At 37.8% G+C, this 20388-nt stretch overlaps 1 protein-coding gene across 1 annotated transcript in view; it reads right to left on the reverse strand.

Moving 5' to 3' along the window:
- Positions 1–245: 245 nt before the first annotated feature.
- The window catches only part of GRXCR1 (glutaredoxin and cysteine rich domain containing 1), a 336269-nt gene continuing 316126 nt past the window's right edge, over positions 246–20388 (reverse strand). Inside the window, exons 3-4 of the mRNA XM_057547457.1 lie at positions 12426–12491; positions 246–783 (exon numbers count right to left, since the gene is read on the reverse strand). Of these exons, the coding sequence (XP_057403440.1) occupies positions 604–783; positions 12426–12491 (246 nt within the window). The 3' untranslated portion in view covers positions 246–603. The remainder of the gene's footprint in view (positions 784–12425; positions 12492–20388) is intronic.

The raw sequence follows: 20388 nt of genomic DNA on the forward strand, positions 1-20388 counted from the left end.
AGATGTTTAAAACAATAAATCCAGATAAGTCTTCTGGCAGCTTTTGTATCATCACTAAGAAATCCATCGGATAACATTAATAATTTATCATTAATATCATCAGCTCCAAGACTATTTTACAGCTTAAAAAATAATTTACTCCTTAAGTATAAGTAAGATCATATTCTTTCCCACTGCCCAGAGCTCTCTTCTTCCCTACAGCTGAGGCTCACATAAAATGTATGCATCTGGAGAGCTGAATTAACTCATCCTAAACAGTAGGGTGGCATTGCAATAGACACCATTGGATATATTGTATATTTTCTTTAGAAAATCGAACACATATAAGGAACCAGACTTTGGATATCTTGGAATTTTATCAGGTCCTCCATTAATTCCAATTAGAAACCAGGGTCTAGCACAGGGCTTGGCACATAGTAGTTGTTGAATAAACATTTATTTAATACATCAATGAAAGTGGTCACAGCAAAAGCTCCAAAGGAAATTATAATAAACAAAGTTTATTGATTAATCCAGAAACATAGCCATTTTTAAAAAAAAAGTATAAACCAAATTATTGCTTTCAGTCAATGAAACCAGGCGCCCCATGGGTGGGAGCTCTGTTTAACCAACACAGCTCTTACAGCGCTGAAGACCATTCTCGTTGCAAGCCGTACACTTCAGGGCCTTGAAAGAGTCCGTAAAGCAGTTTCGAAACACTGACATTTTGCTCCCGTGGCAGACGGAGCACGGAAGAAAGCCAAAGCCTCCACAGGAGGGACACTCGTGTGGATGCTGCACTCTCTGGATAAGTGGCAGGGGGACAAGAGAGGACAGAACGTGTGTTAGCATGACAACTCCATCAGCCCCCCTGTCTTTCTGTACTGTGGATGCTCATACAGCAATATCGGCATAATATGGCTGGGGACCTGAAATCACCTACCATTAATATACAATAGACGCAGGGGAAACACTAACTGAAGTTTCCTTCATTATCTCATTGATGGCCATCAATAGCATAACCTTGGTGTGTAAGGGCTGGTACCTTTCAGGTTAAAGGGCACACACTTCCAGAAATCCATCATATGAAAGCACATATATACAAATCAAACAGTTCGGGAAATGGTCATTTGCATTAGAGGAAAATACTGTAACTTTCCCTTTAGTATCACGTCACAGTTTTATATCTTTGTTTATAGAATAGTAGGACTAATAGTGAGTCTGGAAAATCAGAAAACTAAAAGCTGGAGTGGATGAGCCACTGTCAACTGAAGATCCATCATCATACTGCACATGTAAATAATGCTTTGTTTTTTTTGGGTTTTTTTGTTTTTTTAAAAATTTTTATTTATTTATTTATTTATTTATGGCTGTGTTGGGTCTTCGTTTCTGTGCGAGGGCTTTCTCTAGTTGTGGCAAGTGGGGGCCACTCTTCATCGCGGTGCGCGGGCCTCTCACTATCACGGCCTCTCTTGTTGCAGAGCACAGGCTCCAGACACGCAGGCTCAGTAATTGTGGCTCACAGGCCCAGCTGCTCTGCTGCATGTGGGATCTTCCCAGACCAGGGCTTGAACCCGTGTCCCCTGCATTAGCAGGCAGAATGCTTTGTTTTTTTAAAAGCAATTTCAAATGCATTACTATATAGAATCTTCCCTCATCCCACCCTTCACACACACTGACACCGTCTTCTGTAAAGCAGCTAACTCAAGCAACATTATCCTCATTTTATATTTAAAGAAACAGGCATAGAAATCTTAAGACATTTATCCAAGTCTGCAAAATTACCCACAGTAGCTATCAGCCTTTCTACCTCAAGTAAAAATAAAGTACCCATGAAAGTATAACGAAATTAACTAGCAAAGATGTTAAGTTTATTTTGAAAATTATCCATATGTATTTCTATTTGTTTTTTTGAGCATGTGACCTCTACTGGAGTCTACTAGCAGCATCCATTCGCTGGGGGGAGATTAGGATCGATTACAGAATGAATACAAAGAGAACGTGAGTTAATACCAAGCCTCTGACTTGCAAAATTTGCAGCAATGTTTGAAAGCCCACCTTTGTGACAAGAGTAATTGCTAAAATAAGCTTGGGAAATGTAGACACACACACACACGCACACACACACACACAAGCACACTCAAACATACCTTACATACCTAGACATACATACAGATTTTCCCTGGAAGTTCACAATTGTACTTAATAAAGTCTCCAAAAAATCCAACTGAAAAGGTAACCGATTAACTAGAGTTAATCTACCATGTCCCCAGCAAGAAACCTTTTCCCAGAAAACAACTATAATTTTCTCATAATCAGTACCCTGTGGAATGTACTTTGGGAAACAAACATTAAGGATATGATTGCTTTAAAATTTATGTATTCCCAGACCACTTTTCAGAGATGCATATTCTGTATATAGTAAGATTTGTTTACAGTTACCATTTGACTTTGCTATTATATCAAGATGGCAAAATCCATGTAATATCTTATTTTTAGTAACACAGAATTACTTTGAGGGAAAGTAGTGACTGCCAGTCTGAATGACACAAACAAGGAATGTTGTCAAGTTTGTAGAGATCCAAAGCTCTTCTAAAAAGTTAGATTGTATGTAGTAACTTAGTTTCTTTGTAGCTGCGTTTTTGTCATTTCTTTGTGCAAGAGTTGACCAAAAAATGGTGTACCAGATTTACAATTTTGCATGATATAAAAATGTCTTTAGAAAAAAAAACTTTCAGTAAAAACAAAAACAGTGAAGAAAGAGTGTAGTCTAAAAGCAAAACATAAGAGAATTAGTAAGTAATGCTATTCTTATCAAATTTTAGAAAGAATATGATACAGTAGATAGGCCCTTGACATGCATTAAAGCCATGCCAGAGATTATGTTAAAAATATTTAATGACTTGTACGAAAGAACACCAACTAGTCAGAAAGGACTAATAGGGCCCTGAATCCAGGACTTCACCCATTAGTGCTGGATTGTAAATAGGACTGGATTCCAAGTAGAGTGGGGTCATCAGATTTTGCAATTAAAAAATTTGGGATGCCCAGTTAATTTGAATTTCTGACAGACCACAGATAAATTTTTATATAAGTATGTGCCAAATATTTTATGGGACATGCTTAAACTAAAAAAATTATTCATAATTTACTTCAGGTTTAAATGTAAGTGGACATCCTATATTGTACCTGGCAATCCTCACAGGAGAGTTGCTGACAGGGAAGAGGAGAGCTGCTTGGGAGTCTTGGGGTAGCAGCTATTTACCAACCAGTATAAATTATTTCAATACCTTAACAACCAGTATAAACATGTTTCAATATTTTCAAATTCTTGAATAGCCTATGGTTTTCCCATAAAATATATTTGCAATGGCAAGCAAAGAACAACAAAGCTAGAATACATGTGAGCACTAGGAAGCTTCCTAGGTTCATTCACCAGCTATGTCACTCACTCCAAACACCAGGCTCCAAACACAGAGAACCCAAAATGATAATGCAATGCAACACAATGAAAAATTATTGAAACTGAGCAGGACCCTGCAGAACCTTCCTGGGGACAGACACCTCCCCACCCCATCCTCTGCTGTTTGTTTATAGAAAAGCTTTAGCCTCCCAAGCCTTCCCTGAGTTCCAAAGAGCAAATTTAATCAGAGAAGTGAGAAAATGTGGAAACAAATGAAAACAGTTAAGCAAGACAAAATAATAATAGTTTAGCCATAAAACAAAGTCAAGAACCTTTAGTTCCTCCTCAAGGGCTACAGATAATATCCTGAGCCATATCCTGGAGTTGTTTTGCAGATACTAAGACCGTCCCCCCCGCCCCCCACTGCCAACGAGGTGGAAGAAGTTAACTGCATGCTGACCTCCAGTATGTAGACTCCAGACAGGTTGGAACCAGAAGGTTGATGATGTTAACTCCCAAAATACCACCCTGTTACCTCACCACCAACCAATCAGGAGGATGTCCACGAGCTGATCAGGCACTCTGTGACCCTCTCCCTCACTTTGTCTTTAAAAACCCTTCCCTGAAGGCCACTGGGGAGTTTGGATCTTTTGAGCATGAGCTGCCCATACTCCTTGCTTGGCGCCATGTTGGGCACTTTACGATAAACGTTGTACTTTCCTTTACCACACCCCAGTATCAGGAGATTGGCTTTACTGCATGGGTGAGTGGACCCAAGTTTGGTTTGGTAACATTATCTTATATCATGGGCCTGGAACATGATTTACAAAAATTACTTTCAAAAGGGTCAAAATATCAAATGTTAAATATATGATGAGTCTGCTCTTTCTTAAAGTTTCTCCACAATTCAGAAAAAATAAATTTTCTAAAATGAAGTTAATATATAAATACTAAAAGCCACATTGTTCTTTTCAGAGAGAATCACAAATAGACCAAGGTCATTCTAAAATAATATCATCACTTGTATAAAAAGGATTACAATCCTTATGCAAACTGGTGGTCACAGAGTTTCTCCCCAGGAATCTCCAGCCATGTATTTACCAGCAAAATGAACATACCAGAAATTGTCAAGCTCTGTTGTCTCAAACTCAGTTTAAATTTGGCTGTCAATTTGAAATTTAGAGACAGAACTTTTCATTAGATTACTCAGTGCTGTAGTCCATACTTTAAACAAACTGGATCTAGTATATCTTTACCTTCAAGCTTTCCAAAGGGGAAAAGTCCATGGAAGAGTCATTAACCATTACAGATGGTCACTTCAGTTACAATGGTTATTTCTTTGTATTCTAAAACATCTGTTAATTTTATATTTGTAAGGTGGTAAAATCAGTTGATTCAACTGATCAAGAACAGGAATTAATAAAATAAGAAGAAGAAAAAAATAAATAAATAAAATAAAACAATGTTGTCAGAATCTGTGCAATGCCATGATGAGATATGTCTTTTACTTTAAAGATATGTCTTTTACTTTAAAGATATGTCTTTTATTTTAATTAACTCATTAAATTGTTGAGACAATTTAATGAGTTAATTCATGTAAAGTGAATAGAATATTGCCTGGCATATAGTAGCTACTTAACAAGTCATGATTAGCTATTATTTCATTAATAAATCCTTATTTGAAGAGATTTTTATTAACTGCTGCCTCAAGTTAAATTGCTTGTGGTCACATGACGCAACCATTTTCTACCATTCATAGAGTCATTTTATTTAAACACTTCTATACTTAGTCTTCTGGTCTAAGGTGTTACCACTGTAAGAAAGGGAGAGTAAATGTGTTTCAATTCACATGCAAATTCTGATGTCTTAGAGCACAGTATTGGAAAGATTCTGAGGCCACTTCCACTCAGGAAAAATTAGCTGTTTCAGCCATAAACTTGGGAGAGGAAAGGGATAGCTTACATAGGATGTAGTGTCTATACCCGATTCTCACACCAACCTGATGTAATAGAGACTATCTCATTTCACAAATGATGAAACAAAGTCTCTTAATGAGTTAAAAAAATGTTCAGATCACAGGGGAATTTGAAAATTAGAAATTAGAGAACTCTCCTCAAGAACAATATGCGTGCCCTTTCCTCTTTAAGAGTAGTTTTCAACCTTTACTTACATCCATTTTTTCCCAAATAATATATTACATGGGATTCCCCAAACATAAAACAATTAAAAGGATAAATGCTGCAACTGAAGCAGAAGTGGGGTGGGGGTGGGAGTGGGTCTTGAGGGCACCCACTAAGGCTCCCCCAGTGCTCTACTAGCCTCCAGAAATCCTATTCCTGTTACATCACCCAGTATGAGCTATTCCACTTGTTCTTCTAATAATAGTAAATAATTCAGTCATTCCTAGCCATCTCCTTCAAAGAGCGCTTTTGTTATCTTAGAACTCTGGTTCCAACTTAAAAGAGTTCCAACAATGAGAAAGAGCTGGCTTATACTACATGTTCCTGTGTCCTAAGTCCAATACCTCAGTAGACAGCTTTGCCCTCAGTGCAAGATGGAAAAAGAGCTAAAAAATTCCCCAAATTTGAACAGTGTTCCAGGTTAGAGGAAGGAGGAATAACTGAAGTTAACAATAGTCATTATTAGTAGTAACAAAACAGACTTCCACTTTCAATGAAGAGGTTGACAAGAGACACACTGACCTTCAAGCAATTAAGAAATCTAGGGTAGCTCTTCAGTATCCTGGAGCCCAGCAAAGCTGGAAATCAGGCAGACTTGGTTGAGAATAGCACCCAGTAAGAGTACTAAATCTACAGAGTGCCCCTCTTCTGAATAGTGGTTTGGGTAGAGGCATGTCCCTTAGGGGTGGAATTCAAGAAAAAAGGAGTGCAAAATCATCCTCCGTTTTACCTCTTTCTGTTCATATATTCTTGGCAAGGGAATTTTAAAAAATAAAACTCAGTGGTCTCATTCTACAAATAAGTCCACATGTGCAAGGCGTAGGGGATCTAGCAGTGAACCAGAGACCTCCCTGTTCTCTTAGTAGTAGCTCTCAGCTGCAAATAAGGATTTATTAGTGAAATAATGATTAATAATGACTAATCTTATTGAGTGGCTACTATGTACCAGGCAATGTTCTATTCACTTTACATGATTCACTCATTAAATCTTCTCAACAACCCTTTGAGTAAAAGGCAGATCTCATCATAGTGCTGCAGAGATTCTGACGACATTATTTGAGGATGGCCTTGGTCTATTTGTGATTCCATTTAAAAATGACGCTGTGGCTTTTTGTATTTACATATTAATTTTATTTTAGGAAATTTATTTGTGGTCTTCGAATACGTCCACTCCACACTGCAGTCATCTGAATTGAAGCCCCCAAGCATTCCTTAGTCTCTAACAAAGGACCAAGGGGACAAGGGGGGAGTTCATGAATGATTGTCAGATGGGTTTCCTTTGTAGCACAAACTCAAATTTCATAAATATAAAGAGTTTTTGCTGTTATATAACATAGAAACAGGATGCTAAGCTCAAGGGTCTTCAGTGTTTTCTTCAAGATCAGGAAATGTATGCACTTCTTATTTTTGAACTCAGATCATCTAATCTTATTTTAGGAGAGCTAGAAAGTCTCTTAAGTATTTTACCAAAGAGGAAGCAACTTATCTGAGTCTCCGTGACCATAAACCCCATCATCCAGGTTGTCTATGAAGCAGACTCATTCCATGTAACAGATTATCAAATAGTGAACACTTGGCATATAATCATCTCTGGATGACTCACCTTTTTCTATGTATTTTGTTTTAAACTATATTCAATAATTTAATTCAGCAAATTCTTGTTAAGTGCCTAATAAACGACTGTCTGACCTAGCTCTTAATAAACAGAATCGTTCCTGATAATTAGGGTGTCTAGCATTCTCAATTTGCAGAGCTGGGAAAGAAGCCCCTGAACAAAATGCTGACACAGAGGAAATTTGTTGCTTATATTCCTGAATGCATAAGCCAGATGTATGAGTCTGATTCTTGACCCAATGGGATGTACTGCCACAACCCTACTTAAAAAGATGTTCCAATTTCAGAGAGAGGCAGCCAGAGCACTTGGCCTGATTTCCCAGGTGAGTAGGTGGTACTCTGCTGCTGTAGTCTCTGAACATGCTGTGGCCACCGACCCCACGGAGAAGCAACATCACCCAGAATGGTGCTTCTCCAGGGAGGGTCAGGCCAGCCTTTGATAGCTCCAGCGCCTTGTACAGACAGCCTGTGCCATTTCCAGCATCCTCAGTGTATAGCTGGGAATCTTACCTCTGTTCTTCATAAATAACAAATCAGGCTTTACAAGGAAAAATGTACGAAAGTGGACACTATGTTGGCAATCTCACCAGCAATGACAACAAAATGTTTGCTCATATCTTTAGAAAAGCAGCAAGGCAGAAGCTTACTTAGAGCTTCTCTACCATCTGAGATCTTTAATCCAGGACCTGCCATAACAAGGTGATTGCTAATCATCTCAGGGAGGCCCTGACTTCCTCTGTGTGGGCACCATCAGGAGCAGCTATCCATCTTGGTTATCGTTTGGGGGAAATCCTTAGACATCTCTTTGCTTTGGATCTTTAGCCTGTTTATTAATGTAAGTAAATACATAAATATATAAATAAATTTTACCCCCCAAATGGTGTTTTTATTCATCTTTTTCACCCAAGCGTTCTCTTACATAAAATCATTCTTTTCCTCTTCTTTTTCATCGATTAACTGCTTTGCCTTCTCAAAAACAAACAAACAAACCAAAAAACCAAAAACAAAACAGACAAAAAACCCTTGGATGAAAGAGGATTCATTCATCTATTCACTCAACAAATAATTATTGAGTGCCCATTATTTTCCAATTCCTGTTCTAGGCGCTAGAGGTAAAGAACAGAACAAAATAGACAAGAATCTGTGTCCACGTGGAGTTCATATCTTACTGGGAAGATCCCCCGCAAACTGTCCCAGGAGCAGTACCCACAAGGTGCAGGTAGCCTTATTAAATCCAAGTCTCATACCAGCTATTGCCATATTTCACTTGCTTCTGCTGCCTTTGGCCAGCTCCTCATGTTTGAGGCCACTGACAAGTCTTCATCAGCGAATCAGGCCCCCTCAGGTTTCCCAAGCAATTTTCACTTAGATGGAACATATGCTAGAATTCTTGGGCCAGAAAACTTGAAATTTGATTTGCTGACACCGTTTCTGATGACCCAGCTGCAGATGCTAAGCCTCTTTCCTCTTCATAACTGGGGTAACTGCTGAAAACTGGGGCCTGAATTACAAAGACCAGGGTGATTAATTATGCAGCACCCAAGTAACAGCAAATTAGAACTTAGTAGGAGCTGTCTGGTTTCTCTCCGAAGTTATTGCCAATTTTCCCATCTTCCACAATGCCACACTAGCATAAGATCCAAGTGTTAAAATTCAGTCTGTTTCCTGGACCTTGTACTCTGCCTACCTCCCAGTAAACTTCTCATCTGGGCCTTGGATCCTGCCACATTTGATCAGGTTTCCCAGATACCTACATGCCACTTAATTTGAGAGTGATGGCCGCATAGATTCATGGTTAAGATTACGGAGTCAGGCTCATTAAAATCATGAATCAAACACTATCTGTAAGGTCTGGAGCAAGTGATTTAATCCTCTGTGCCTCCATTCTCTTGTAAAATGGGATAATAATATCTGTAAAACAGGGATAATAATAGAACCCACCTTGCAGAGTTATTGTAAGGTTTCAATAACTTAATACATATAATACCAAGAATATTACTTGCTACTTAGTAAGGACTCCAATGTTTCCTACCTCAGGAATATTAAACTCCTGTTTCATTGCCAAAAGCAATGAATGAAGGTTTGGATCTGAATCTTGTCTTTTATCCACTTTTCCTGGTTCTTCCAACTGCTTCTCCAAGGCCAGCCTCTTTGCCTGGGTGAGTTTGCCTTAAACCCCAGGCCCCTCACAGGCAGAGTTCAGGGCTTTCTGGATGGCTGCAAATTCTCTACCAGTTTTGTTATATGGACAAAGCAGCCCGACAGAGTTATAACACCTTACAAATCCTATGAACGGTGGAAGCCAGTACCGTACTATTGCATATATTTCAACATTAAGAATAGCTTTAAATGTTTCTGGCTTATTTATGTCGTCTGTAGAATTGAGACAGACTTAATGAAGAGCATAAAATCCTCTTTCAAAATTCTTTGAGCTGAGAAAAAGAGAGAAGTTATGTTAATATATAGCATGGCAGTGTTAATCAAATTGCAGAATTAAGAAATTATAGACTCAAAAGAATAAAGTCCATGAATAGCTAAGTCAATCGTCAACCTTTAAAAAGAAGAGTAATGAGGGACATTCACTTTATAAGACTCTAAAAGATGCTTTTAAATCACAGAAATAACAACAGTAAGATACTGATACAACAGGAACAAATAGAGCAATGGAACGGATTAGAAAGCTCAGACAAAGACCCAGGTACATATGGGGATTTACTATAATAAAAAATTGGCACAATAAAGCAATAAAAAAATAATAGAATATTTAATAGATGACGTTGGAAAGCTAACTCACCAAAATGGAAATGATTCTACATGAATGAAAGAACTAGATGTGAAAAATTATAAAGTTAATAGAAGAAAATGTTAATAGATGAAAATGTAGTTAATAGAAGAAAATGTAGGATAATATCTTTGTGACCTTAAGACGGGAGGATACTTCATAAGTAAAAGTTCAAAAGCACAAAAATAAGGAAAAATAGCGGGTTTGATTATATCAAAAGATTTCTGTTGGATGAAGGACACCAAGAAAGAAGCTAAAAAGAGGGAAGGAAATATTGACAATGGCTAAAACCAACAAAAAGCTAATATCTAGAATATAGAGGGATCTTCTGAGAATCAACAACAACAACAAAAAAGACAATTCCAAGACTTTTCATGGGCAAGGATAAGAATACACAACTTACAGAAGAAGAAATTTAAAAATTTAACAAGCATACAAGGAAATGCCCAAACTCAATGGTTACCAGAAAAACATTAATTAAAATGATAAGGCAATATCTCTCTATACCTACTACCCTGGCAAAAATTAGAGAACCGAAAATTGGAGAACAATGTAAAACATTGCCAGGAATGTGGGAACATACGAAACCTCTTTCTCCACAGGAGGGAGTGTTGGGTGCTGCAAGCATCATGGAGAGCCACCTGGCACTACCTGCAAAACTGGGGCTATGCATAAGCTATTACCCAGCGATTCCTACTCTCAGAGAAATCCACAAGCAAACATGGTCAAGGTTGCTCCTTGCAGCGCTGTTTGTTTGAGGGAGAAGTTAGAGGACATCGGTGGAAAAAATGAGTAGATAAAAAATACTGGGTGGGCTCCATGCAGCTGCATTGTCCAAAATAGGAGCCATCAGTCAGATATGGTTAATTATTTTATTTATTTTAAAATTTGTATTTAATTTCACTTGATTTGAATTTAAACTTAAATCAAGTAAAGTTAAATAAAATTAAAAATTCAGTTCTTCAGTCACACTGGCTACATTTTAAGCGCTCAATAGCCACATGCAGCCAGTGGCTACTATTTTGGATAGTACAGATATAAAACAGTTCCATCATCAAAGAAAGTTCCATTCAACAGTGCTGTTGTGGGAAAGTACACAGCAGTTAGAAGAAATGGATTAAAGGTTCGCATAGCAATATAGATGGTTCTTAAAAGCACAGTGCCTAAGAAAATCATTTGAAACACAATTAGGTACATTACATGACGTCATTTGTAAGAGTAAAAATGTGCAGAGAAAATAATAATACATATTAACCAAGTTAAATCACTTAAATAAAAGATACATATTAACCCAAATTGATGGTTTCATAGAGTTGGCGTAGAGTACAGGGACAAAAGGAAAGAAATGAACCCACCCATACAGATTTTAGAGCTGAGAGGAATTTTAGATTATGAAGTACACACCCTCATTGTGTTTGTCTTTCTCGGTAAAATTACTATATGAATAAAACATGATTCCTAACACCCAGTAGTATATAGTTCATTTGGGACATGAATTAAATGCCCAAAGACAAGTAATACAAAAATTAAAAGACTTTGATAAGCACCTAAGAAGAAGAGGGATACAGGAATGCAAAGGTGTGAGAGATCAGGAATGATGTGGGGAAGAGGTGATACTGCAGATGGGCCTTGAAGATGGTGGAGGGGAATGAGGAAATGGAACAATAGCAGGCTGGCATGAAGGAATGGTAGTAAAAAACCACGAAGTGGAAGGAATGGTAGAGAATCAGAAATGAGGTCAGCAAAGGAGACTGGACCAAAAAGAGCTGGCGTGGCACAATAGATACCATGTAACCATATTGCATAGTTCACCTGGGGAAGTCTGGGTTCAGGTTCACTGCCCCAGAATAATTACTAACGCACCCTTTTCACTCTCAAGGTGAAAAGTATAGTCCCAGTTTAGACTATAAAATATATGTATATATATATTTTATCCTACATATAGAGAGAAGTAGGCTGATAAAATAGTGGAGCAGAGAGGTACTAAGGGCTTCCTGGTTGCATATTGATTTGATACATTATATATTTGAATAAGTATTTCTCAGATGTTGTCATTATAAATACAGGAACAAAATTAAAAGGTGCACTTTTGGAGAAATACCTTTTTCTGTAATCTTTAGAAATGATGAGCTGGTCTGTAGGAAAAATAAAATAATTTAAATAAAAAGTTTTATATGTGCTTCAGGATAATGGCCTGACATAAAACATCTCTATAACAGAGAATGAGGCTCTAATAAAGCCGACTGGAATTTTCACCTAATACTACAAGGTTGTTAAACACTAACACTAAAGTCACTCTAGCTGGAGCAAACCTCACGGGTAGGTGGTAGCAAATTAAAACCGCCACAGGTATCCTGTTACATATTTGTAAGAACACAGGGGAAAATTCAATTAGGAAAACTCAATTACAATCAGAGTGTGTTGAATGTTTTGATTACTAAAAATAAGTTGCTAAAAGCACAATTACCTCAATTTTGGTTAAGAGGTCTTGCAGTTCTCCTGATTCATTCATTGACAAAATTTTCTCAGCACCCTATTAACAAGAGAGGGTAGGGGAGAAAGAAAATCCATTTTGTTAGTATTTGAGAAAACAAAGTTCTAGCCAGGAAAGTTTAACCCACAAAATACTGAACAGGATTTTTGCCTTCAGATCTAAGTAAACTCAGAACCAGGAGGCCAAAGAGGAGGGGCAATTTCTCTTTCCTTTCACATACTCTCCCATCTAGTAAGGCTAGTTGTGGGCAAAAGGAGGACTGCCAGCAGGTTAGCGCTGGGAAGTCCATGCCTGTCAGATGAAGTCCAGAGATGGAAGGTTCCAGCACACCCTCCAGAGCTGTTCAGGGAGCCTAAGCCAGCCACCTGGGAAAGGAAGTCTCTGAGCAAATCCCCAGCCTGGGCTGCCTCTGGCCTATTCCAGGCAGTCCTGGACATGCGCTCCTCAGAATCCTTAGAATCCAAGTCCTTAAGGACATGCCCTCCTTAATGCTATTAAGATAACAGCAGCTAATAATAACGATAATAATAATAAAATTAATAACCACCCACAGTAGTTAAGCACATATTAGGAGCTAGGCATCCAACATCATCTAATTTGATGTGCTAGGCTCACTTAAGGGTAGAAATTGAGCCGCAGTGAGATTAAGTAACAACTGCAAGGTCACCCAGAGAGAAAGCAGAGAGGGAATTTCAACACAGACAGGGGAATTACTCCAGAGTCAATGGAGTAAAACTCTACTTAAAAATGAGAACTTTACCTAAAAACGCAAGAGGGAGGAGATATGGGGATATATGTATATGTATAGCTGATTCACTTTGTTATACAGCAGAAACTAACACACCATTCTAATGCAATTATACTCCAATAAAGATGTTTAAAAAAAACAAAACAAACTTTACTGTGAAAATGAGGACTGGGATGATGTACGCACTTTACAACAAACTAATCATGTTTCTTTGAACTACCCCATTTTCCTTTCCTTTCCAGCCTCTTCTTACCTTCTCCCACTCTACTTCTCAACTTGCAGCCATAGAGGCCATAGAAGGAAGAAGTTATTCTTTCTTTCTTTTTTTTTTTTTAAAGAAAACAGACATTTATTGTTCACAGTTCTAGAGGCCAGAAGTCCAAGATTAGGGTGCCAGCATGGTCTGGTTCTTCTTTTTTTCTTTAACATCTTTATTGAGGTATAATTGCTTTACAGTGGTATGTAAGTTTCTACCGTATAACAAAGTGAATCAGCTATACATATACATACGTCCCCATATCTCCTCCCTCTTGCGTCTCCCTCCCACCCTCCCAATCTCACCCCCCTAGGTGGTCACAAAGCACCGAGCTGATCTCTCTGTGTTATGCGGCTGCTTCCCACTAGCTACATATTTTTCATTTGGTAGTGTATAGATGTCCATGCCACTCTCTCACTTCATCTCACGTTGCCCTTCCCCCTCCCCATGTGCTCAAGTCAGTTCTCTATGTCTGCATCTTTATTCCTGTCCTGCCCCTAGGTTCTTCAGTAACTTTCTTTTTTTCTTTAGATGCCATAGATATGTGTTAGCATACTGTATTTGTTTTTCTCTTTCTGACTTAATTCACTGTGTATGACAGACTCTAGGTCCATCCACCTCACTACAAATAAATCAATTCCATTTCTTTTTATGGCTGAGTAATATTCCATTGTATATATGTGCCACATCTTCTTTATCCATTCTTCTCTCGATGGACACTTAGGCTGCTTCCATGCTCTGGCTATTGTAAATAGAGCTGCAATGAACATTGTGGTACATGACTCTTTTTGAATTATGGTTTTCTCAGGGTATATGCTCAGTAGTGGGAATGCTGGGTTGTATGGTAGTTCTATTTTCAGTTTTTTAAGGAACCTCCATACTGTTCTCCATAGTGGCTGTATCAATTTACATTCCCACCAAAAGTGCAAGACGGTTCCCTTTTCTCCACACCCTCTCCAGCATTTATTGTTTTGTAGATTTTTTGATGATGGCCATTCTGACTGGTGTGAGGTGATACCTCATTGTAGTTTTGATTTGCATTTCTCTAATTATTAGTGATGTTGAGCATCCTTTCATGTGATTGTTGGCAATCTGTGTATCTTCTTTGGAGAAATGTCTATTTAGGTCTTCTGCCCATTTTTGGATTGGGGTGTTTGTTTCTTTGATATTGAGCTGAATGAGCTGTTTATATATTTTGGAGATTAATCCTTTGTCCGTTGATTCATTTGCAAATATTTTCTCCCATTCTGAGGGTTGTCTTTTTGTCTTGTTTGTGGTTTCCTTTGCTGTGCAAAAGCTTTTAAGTTTCATTAGGTCCCATTTGTTTATTTTTGTTTTTATTTCCATTTCTCTAGGAGGTGGGTCAAAAAGGATCTTGCTGTGATTTATGTCATAGAGTGTTCTTCCTAAGTTTTCCTCTAAGAGTTTTATAGTGTCTGGCCTTACATTTAGGTCTTCAATCCATTTTGAGTTTACTTTTGTGCATGGTGTTAGGGAGTGTTCTAATTTCATTCTTTTACATGTAGCTGTCCAGTTTTCCCAGCACCACTTATTGAAGAGGCTGTCTTTTCTCCATTGTACGTCCTTGCCTCCTTTGTTGTAAATTAGGTGGATTATAGGTGCATGGGTTTATCTCTGGGCTTTCTATCCTGTTCCATTGATCTATATTTCTGTTTTTCTGCCAGTACCATACTGTCTTGATTACTGTAGCTTTGTAGTATAGTCTGAAGTCCAGGAGCCTGATTCCTCCAGCTCTGTTTTTCTTTCTCAAGAATTGCTTTGGCTATTCAGGGTCTTTTATGTTTCCATACAAATTGTGAAATTTTTTGTTCTAGTTCTCTGAAAAATGCCACTGGTAGTTTGATAGGGATTGCATTGAATCTGTAGATTGCTTTGGGTAGTATAGTCATTTTCACAATGTTGATTCTTCCAATCCAAGAACATGGTACATCTCTCCAACTGTTTGTATCATCTTTAATTTCTTTCATCAGTGCCTTATAATTTTCTGCGTACAGGACTTTTGTCTCCTTAGGTAGGTTTATTCCTTGGTATTTTATTCTTTTTGTTGCAATGGTACATGGGAGTGTTTCCTTAACTTCTCTTTCATATTTTTCATCATTAGTGTATAGGAATGCAAGAGATTTCTCTGTATTAATTTTGTATCCTGCTACTTTACCAAATTCAGTGATTAGCTCTAGTAGTTTTCTGGTAGCATCTTTAGGATACTCTATGTATAGTATCATGTCATCTGCAAACAGTGACAGTTTTACTTCTTTTCTGATATGGATTCCCTCTATTTCTTTTTCTTCTCTGATTGCTGTGGCTAAAAGTTCCAAAACTACGTTGAATAATAGTGGTGAGAGTGGACAACCTTGTCTTTTTCCTGATCTTAGTGGAAATGGTTTCAGTTTTTCACCATTGAGAACAATGTTGGCTGTGGGTTTGTCATATATGGCCTTTATTACGTTGAGGTAAGTTCCCTCTATGCCTACTTTCTGGAGGGTTTTTATCATAAATGGGTGTTGAATTTTGTCGAAAGCTTTTTCTGCATCTATTGAGATGATCATATGGTTTTTCTCCTTCAATTTGTTAAGATGATGTATCACATTGATTGATTTGCATATATTGAAGAATCCTTGCATTCCTGGGGTAAACCCCACTTAATCATGGTGTATGATCCTTTTAATGTGCTGTTGGAATCTGTTTGCTAGTATTCTGTTGAGGATTTTTGCATCTATGTTCATCAGTGACATTGGGCTATAGTATTCTTTCTTTCTGACATCTTTGTCTGGTTTTGGTATCAGGGTGATGGTGGCCTCATAGAATGAATTTGGGAGTGTTCCTCCCTCTACTATATTTTGGAAGAGTTTGAGAAGGATAGGTGTTAGATCTTCTTTAAATGTTTGATAGAATTTGCCTGTGAAGCCATCTGGTCCTGGGTTTTTGTTTGTTGGAAGATTTTAAATCACAGTTTCAATTTCAGTGCTTGTGATTGGTCTGTTTATATCTTCTATTTCTTCCTGGTTCAGCCTTGGAAGGTTGTGCTTGTCTAAGAATTTGTCCATTTCTTCCAGATTGTCCATTTTATTAGCATATAGTTGCTTGTACTAATCTCTCATGATCCTTTGTATTTCTGCAGTGTCACTTGGTACTTCTCCTTTTTCATTTCTAATTCTATTGATTTGAGTCTTCTCTTTTATTTTCTTGATGAGTCTGGCTAATGGTTTATCAATTTTTTTTGTCTTCTCAAAGAACCAGGTTTTAGTTTTATGGATCTTTGCTATAGTTTCCTTCATTTCTTTTTCATTTATTTCTGATCTGATCTTTATGATTTCTTTCCTTCTGCTAACTTAGGGTTTTTTAAATTCTTCTTTCTCTAATTGCTTTAGGTTTAAGGTTAGGTGACTTTTTTGAGATTTTTCTTGTTTCTTGATGTAGGATTGTATTGCTATGAACTTCCCTCTTAGAACTGTTTTTGCTGCATCCCATAGGTTTTGGGTCATCGTGTTTTCATTGTCATTTGTTTCCAGGTATTTTTTGATTTCCTCTTTGATTTCTTCAGTGATCTCTTTGTTCTTTAGTAGTGTATTGTTTAGCCTCCATCTGTTTGTATTCTTTACAGATATTTTTCCTGTAATTGATATGTAGTCTTATACTATTGTGGACAGAAAAGATACTTGATACGATTTCAATTTTCTTAAATATACCAAGTCTTGATTTGTGACCCAAGATATGATCTATCCTGGAGAATGTTCCATGAGCACTTGAGAAGAAAGTGTATTCTGTTGTTTTTGGATGGAATGTCCTATAAATATCAATTAAGTTCATCTTGTTTAATGTGCCATTTAAAGCTTGTGTTTCCTTATTTATTTTCATTTTGGATGATTTGTCCATTGGTGAAAGTGGGATGTTAAAGTCCCCTATTATTACTGTGTTACTGTCGATTTCCCCTTTTATGGCTGTTAGCATTTCCCTTATGTATTGAGGTGCTCCTATGTTGGGTGCATAAATATTTACAATTGTTATATCTTCTTCTTGGATTGATCCCTTGATCATTATGTAGTGTCCTTCTTTGTCTCTTGTAATAGTCTTTATTTTAAAGTCCATTTTGTCTGATATGAGAATTGCTACTCCAGCTTACTTTTGAATTCCATTTGCATGGAATATCTTTTTTCATTCCCTTACTTTCAGTCTGTATGTGTCCCTAGGTCTGATGTGGGTCTCTTGTAGACAACATATATACGGGCCTTGTTTTTGTATCCATTCAGCCAGTCTATGTCTTTTGGTTGGAGCATTTAATCCATTTACATTTAAGGTAATTATCGATATGTATGTTCCTATTACCATTTTCTTAATTGTTTTGGGTTTGTTACTGTAGGTCTTTTCCTTCTCTTACGTTTCCTGCCTAGAGAAGTTCCTTTAGCATTTGTTGTAAACCTGGTTTGGTGGTGCTGAATTCTCTTAGCTTTCGCTTGTCTGTAAAGGTTTTAAATTCTCCATCGAATCTCAATGAGATCTTTGCTGGGTAGAGTAATCTTGGCTGTAGGTTTTTGCCTTTCATCACTCTAAATATGTCTTGCCACTCCCTTTAGGCTTGCAGAGTTTCTGCTGAAAGATCAGCTGTTAACCTTATGGGGGTTCCCTTGTATGTTATTTGTTGCTTTTCCCTTGCTGCTTTTAATATTTTCTCTTTGTATTTAATTTTTGATAGTTTGATTAATATGTGTCTTGGCATGTTTCTCCTTGGATTTATCCTGTGTGGGACTCTCTGTACTTCCTGGACTTGATTGACTATTTCCTTTCCCATATTAGGGAAGTCTTCAACTATAATCTCTTCAAATATTTTCTCAGTCCCTTTCTTTTTCTATTTTTCTTCTGGGACCCCTGTAATTTGAATGTTGGTGCGTTTAATGTTGTCCCAGAGGTCTCTGAGACTGTCCTCAATTCTTTTCATTCTTTTTTTTTATTCTGCTCTGAGGTAGTTATTTCCACTATTTTATCTTCCAGGTCACTTATCCTTTCTTCTGCCTCAGTTATTCTGCTATTGATTCCTTCTAGAGAAATTTTAATTTCATTTATTGTGTTGTTCATCATTGTTTGTTTGCTCTTTAGTTTTTCTAGGTCCTTGTTAAACGTTTCTTGTATTTTCTCCATTCTATTTCCAAGATTTTGGATCCACTTTACTATCATTATTCTGAATTCTTTTTCTAGTAGACTGCCTATTTCCTCTTCATTTGTTTGGTCTGGTGCGTTTTTACCTTGCTCCTTCATCTGCTGTATATTTCTCTGTCTTCTCATTTTGCTTACCTTACTGTGTTTGGGGTCTCCTTTTCACAGGCTGCAGGTTTGTAGTTCCCATTGTTTTTGGTATCTGCCCCCAGTGGGTAAGGTTGATTCAGTGGGTTGTGTAGGCTTCCTGGTGAGAGGATGAGTGCCTGTCTTCTGGTGGATGAGGCTGGATCTTGTCTTTCTGGTGGGCAGGACCACGTCCAGTGGTGTGTTTTGGGGTGTCTGTGAACTTAATATGATTTTAGGCAGCCTCTCTGCTAATGGGTGGGGTTGTGTTCCTGTCTTACTAGTTGTTTGGCATAGGGTGTCCAGCACTGTAGCTTGCTGGTCGTTGAGTGGAGCTGGGTCTTAGCATTGAGATGGAGATCTTTGGGAGAGCTTTCGCCATTTGATATTGCATGGGGCTGGGAGGTCTCTGGTGGACCAATGTACTAAACCCGGCTCTCCCACCTCAGAGTCTCAGGCCTGACATCCGGCCGAAGCACCAAGACCCTGTCAGCCACACGGCTTAGGCTTATAAAAATGCATCAAGCATCCACTGCATAGAAGTCTGATTTTCTCCTGTTGTAATTCACTTTCCAGTCCTTGCAGATTGGCTGTATTTGGTCACTCTTCTGACGCTCAGCAAGGCTGCTCACCACTCCAGTCAGCAGCTCATTTCCCCAAAGTTATTATTTCTAATCAAAGGCAGAGACCACCTCTGCATTTTTCACATCATATCCCTGGCAAAGAATAGGTGTGGAATCAATTTTTGATTAATCAACAAGACAAATAGAAATATCATCACGTAAAATATACTTCTTGGATTTCTATTTGTGCTGGGTAGGGTGGAAAACACAAAGACTCATTTAAAAAATAAAAAGGCCCTAGTGTTAGATTACAATATGTTTTTATGTAAACACACAGCCAAGTAACCTACAATGTAGAATGGGAAATAACTGCCAAATGTTAATGATGCAGAAGAGATGAACCAGGAGATCACAGCAGGGAGGAAAAAAGATCTGCTTATGGAGAAGACTTTCTGAGGTTGGTAGCATTTGATCTGAACCTTGAAAATTAAGTGAGGTTTCTAAGACAGGGTAGGCAAGTCTGGCAGAGATGTACAGGAGCCTTTAGTTCTGGGTTTCATTTACTTCAGTTTATTTTACATAACTCAGATCATCTTAATCACCATCAGGAATGTCAACTTGATATATTAACAAAGTACAATGAATGAATACACAGGGTTACAGAGAACACATGTAGCCCTATGAGGCAAGTTATATTCTTTCATTTGTCGGTGGTTTTGCCAGGAATACAGACGTGAGAACAAAGTAAGGAAAGCACCAGAACAAAATATTAAAGCCTAAAGCACAATAACTGGTAATATTTTACTTTTGCTACATTCTATTTCTTTTATGAGTTAGCTAAGTTAAAATAGGAGAAGCCTCAGGGAATTTGATACGTGAACTAAGCAGTAAGGAGAATATGTGACTCATTTTTCTTCAAAGAAAATGTACCCCAGTGACTCCAAAGAATATGAATGTACCAGCAGCTATCATACATCTGCCAGACCTTTTCTTACCTTAGCAGGGTGCCTTAGTCCACTGTTTAGAATACCATGCACAGGCCAGGAAAGGACTATCGCACTACCCCTAGATATA

Source organism: Balaenoptera acutorostrata, chromosome 5, assembly GCF_949987535.1.
Source record: "Balaenoptera acutorostrata chromosome 5, mBalAcu1.1, whole genome shotgun sequence".
NCBI classification, from domain to species: Eukaryota; Metazoa; Chordata; class Mammalia; order Artiodactyla; family Balaenopteridae; genus Balaenoptera; species Balaenoptera acutorostrata.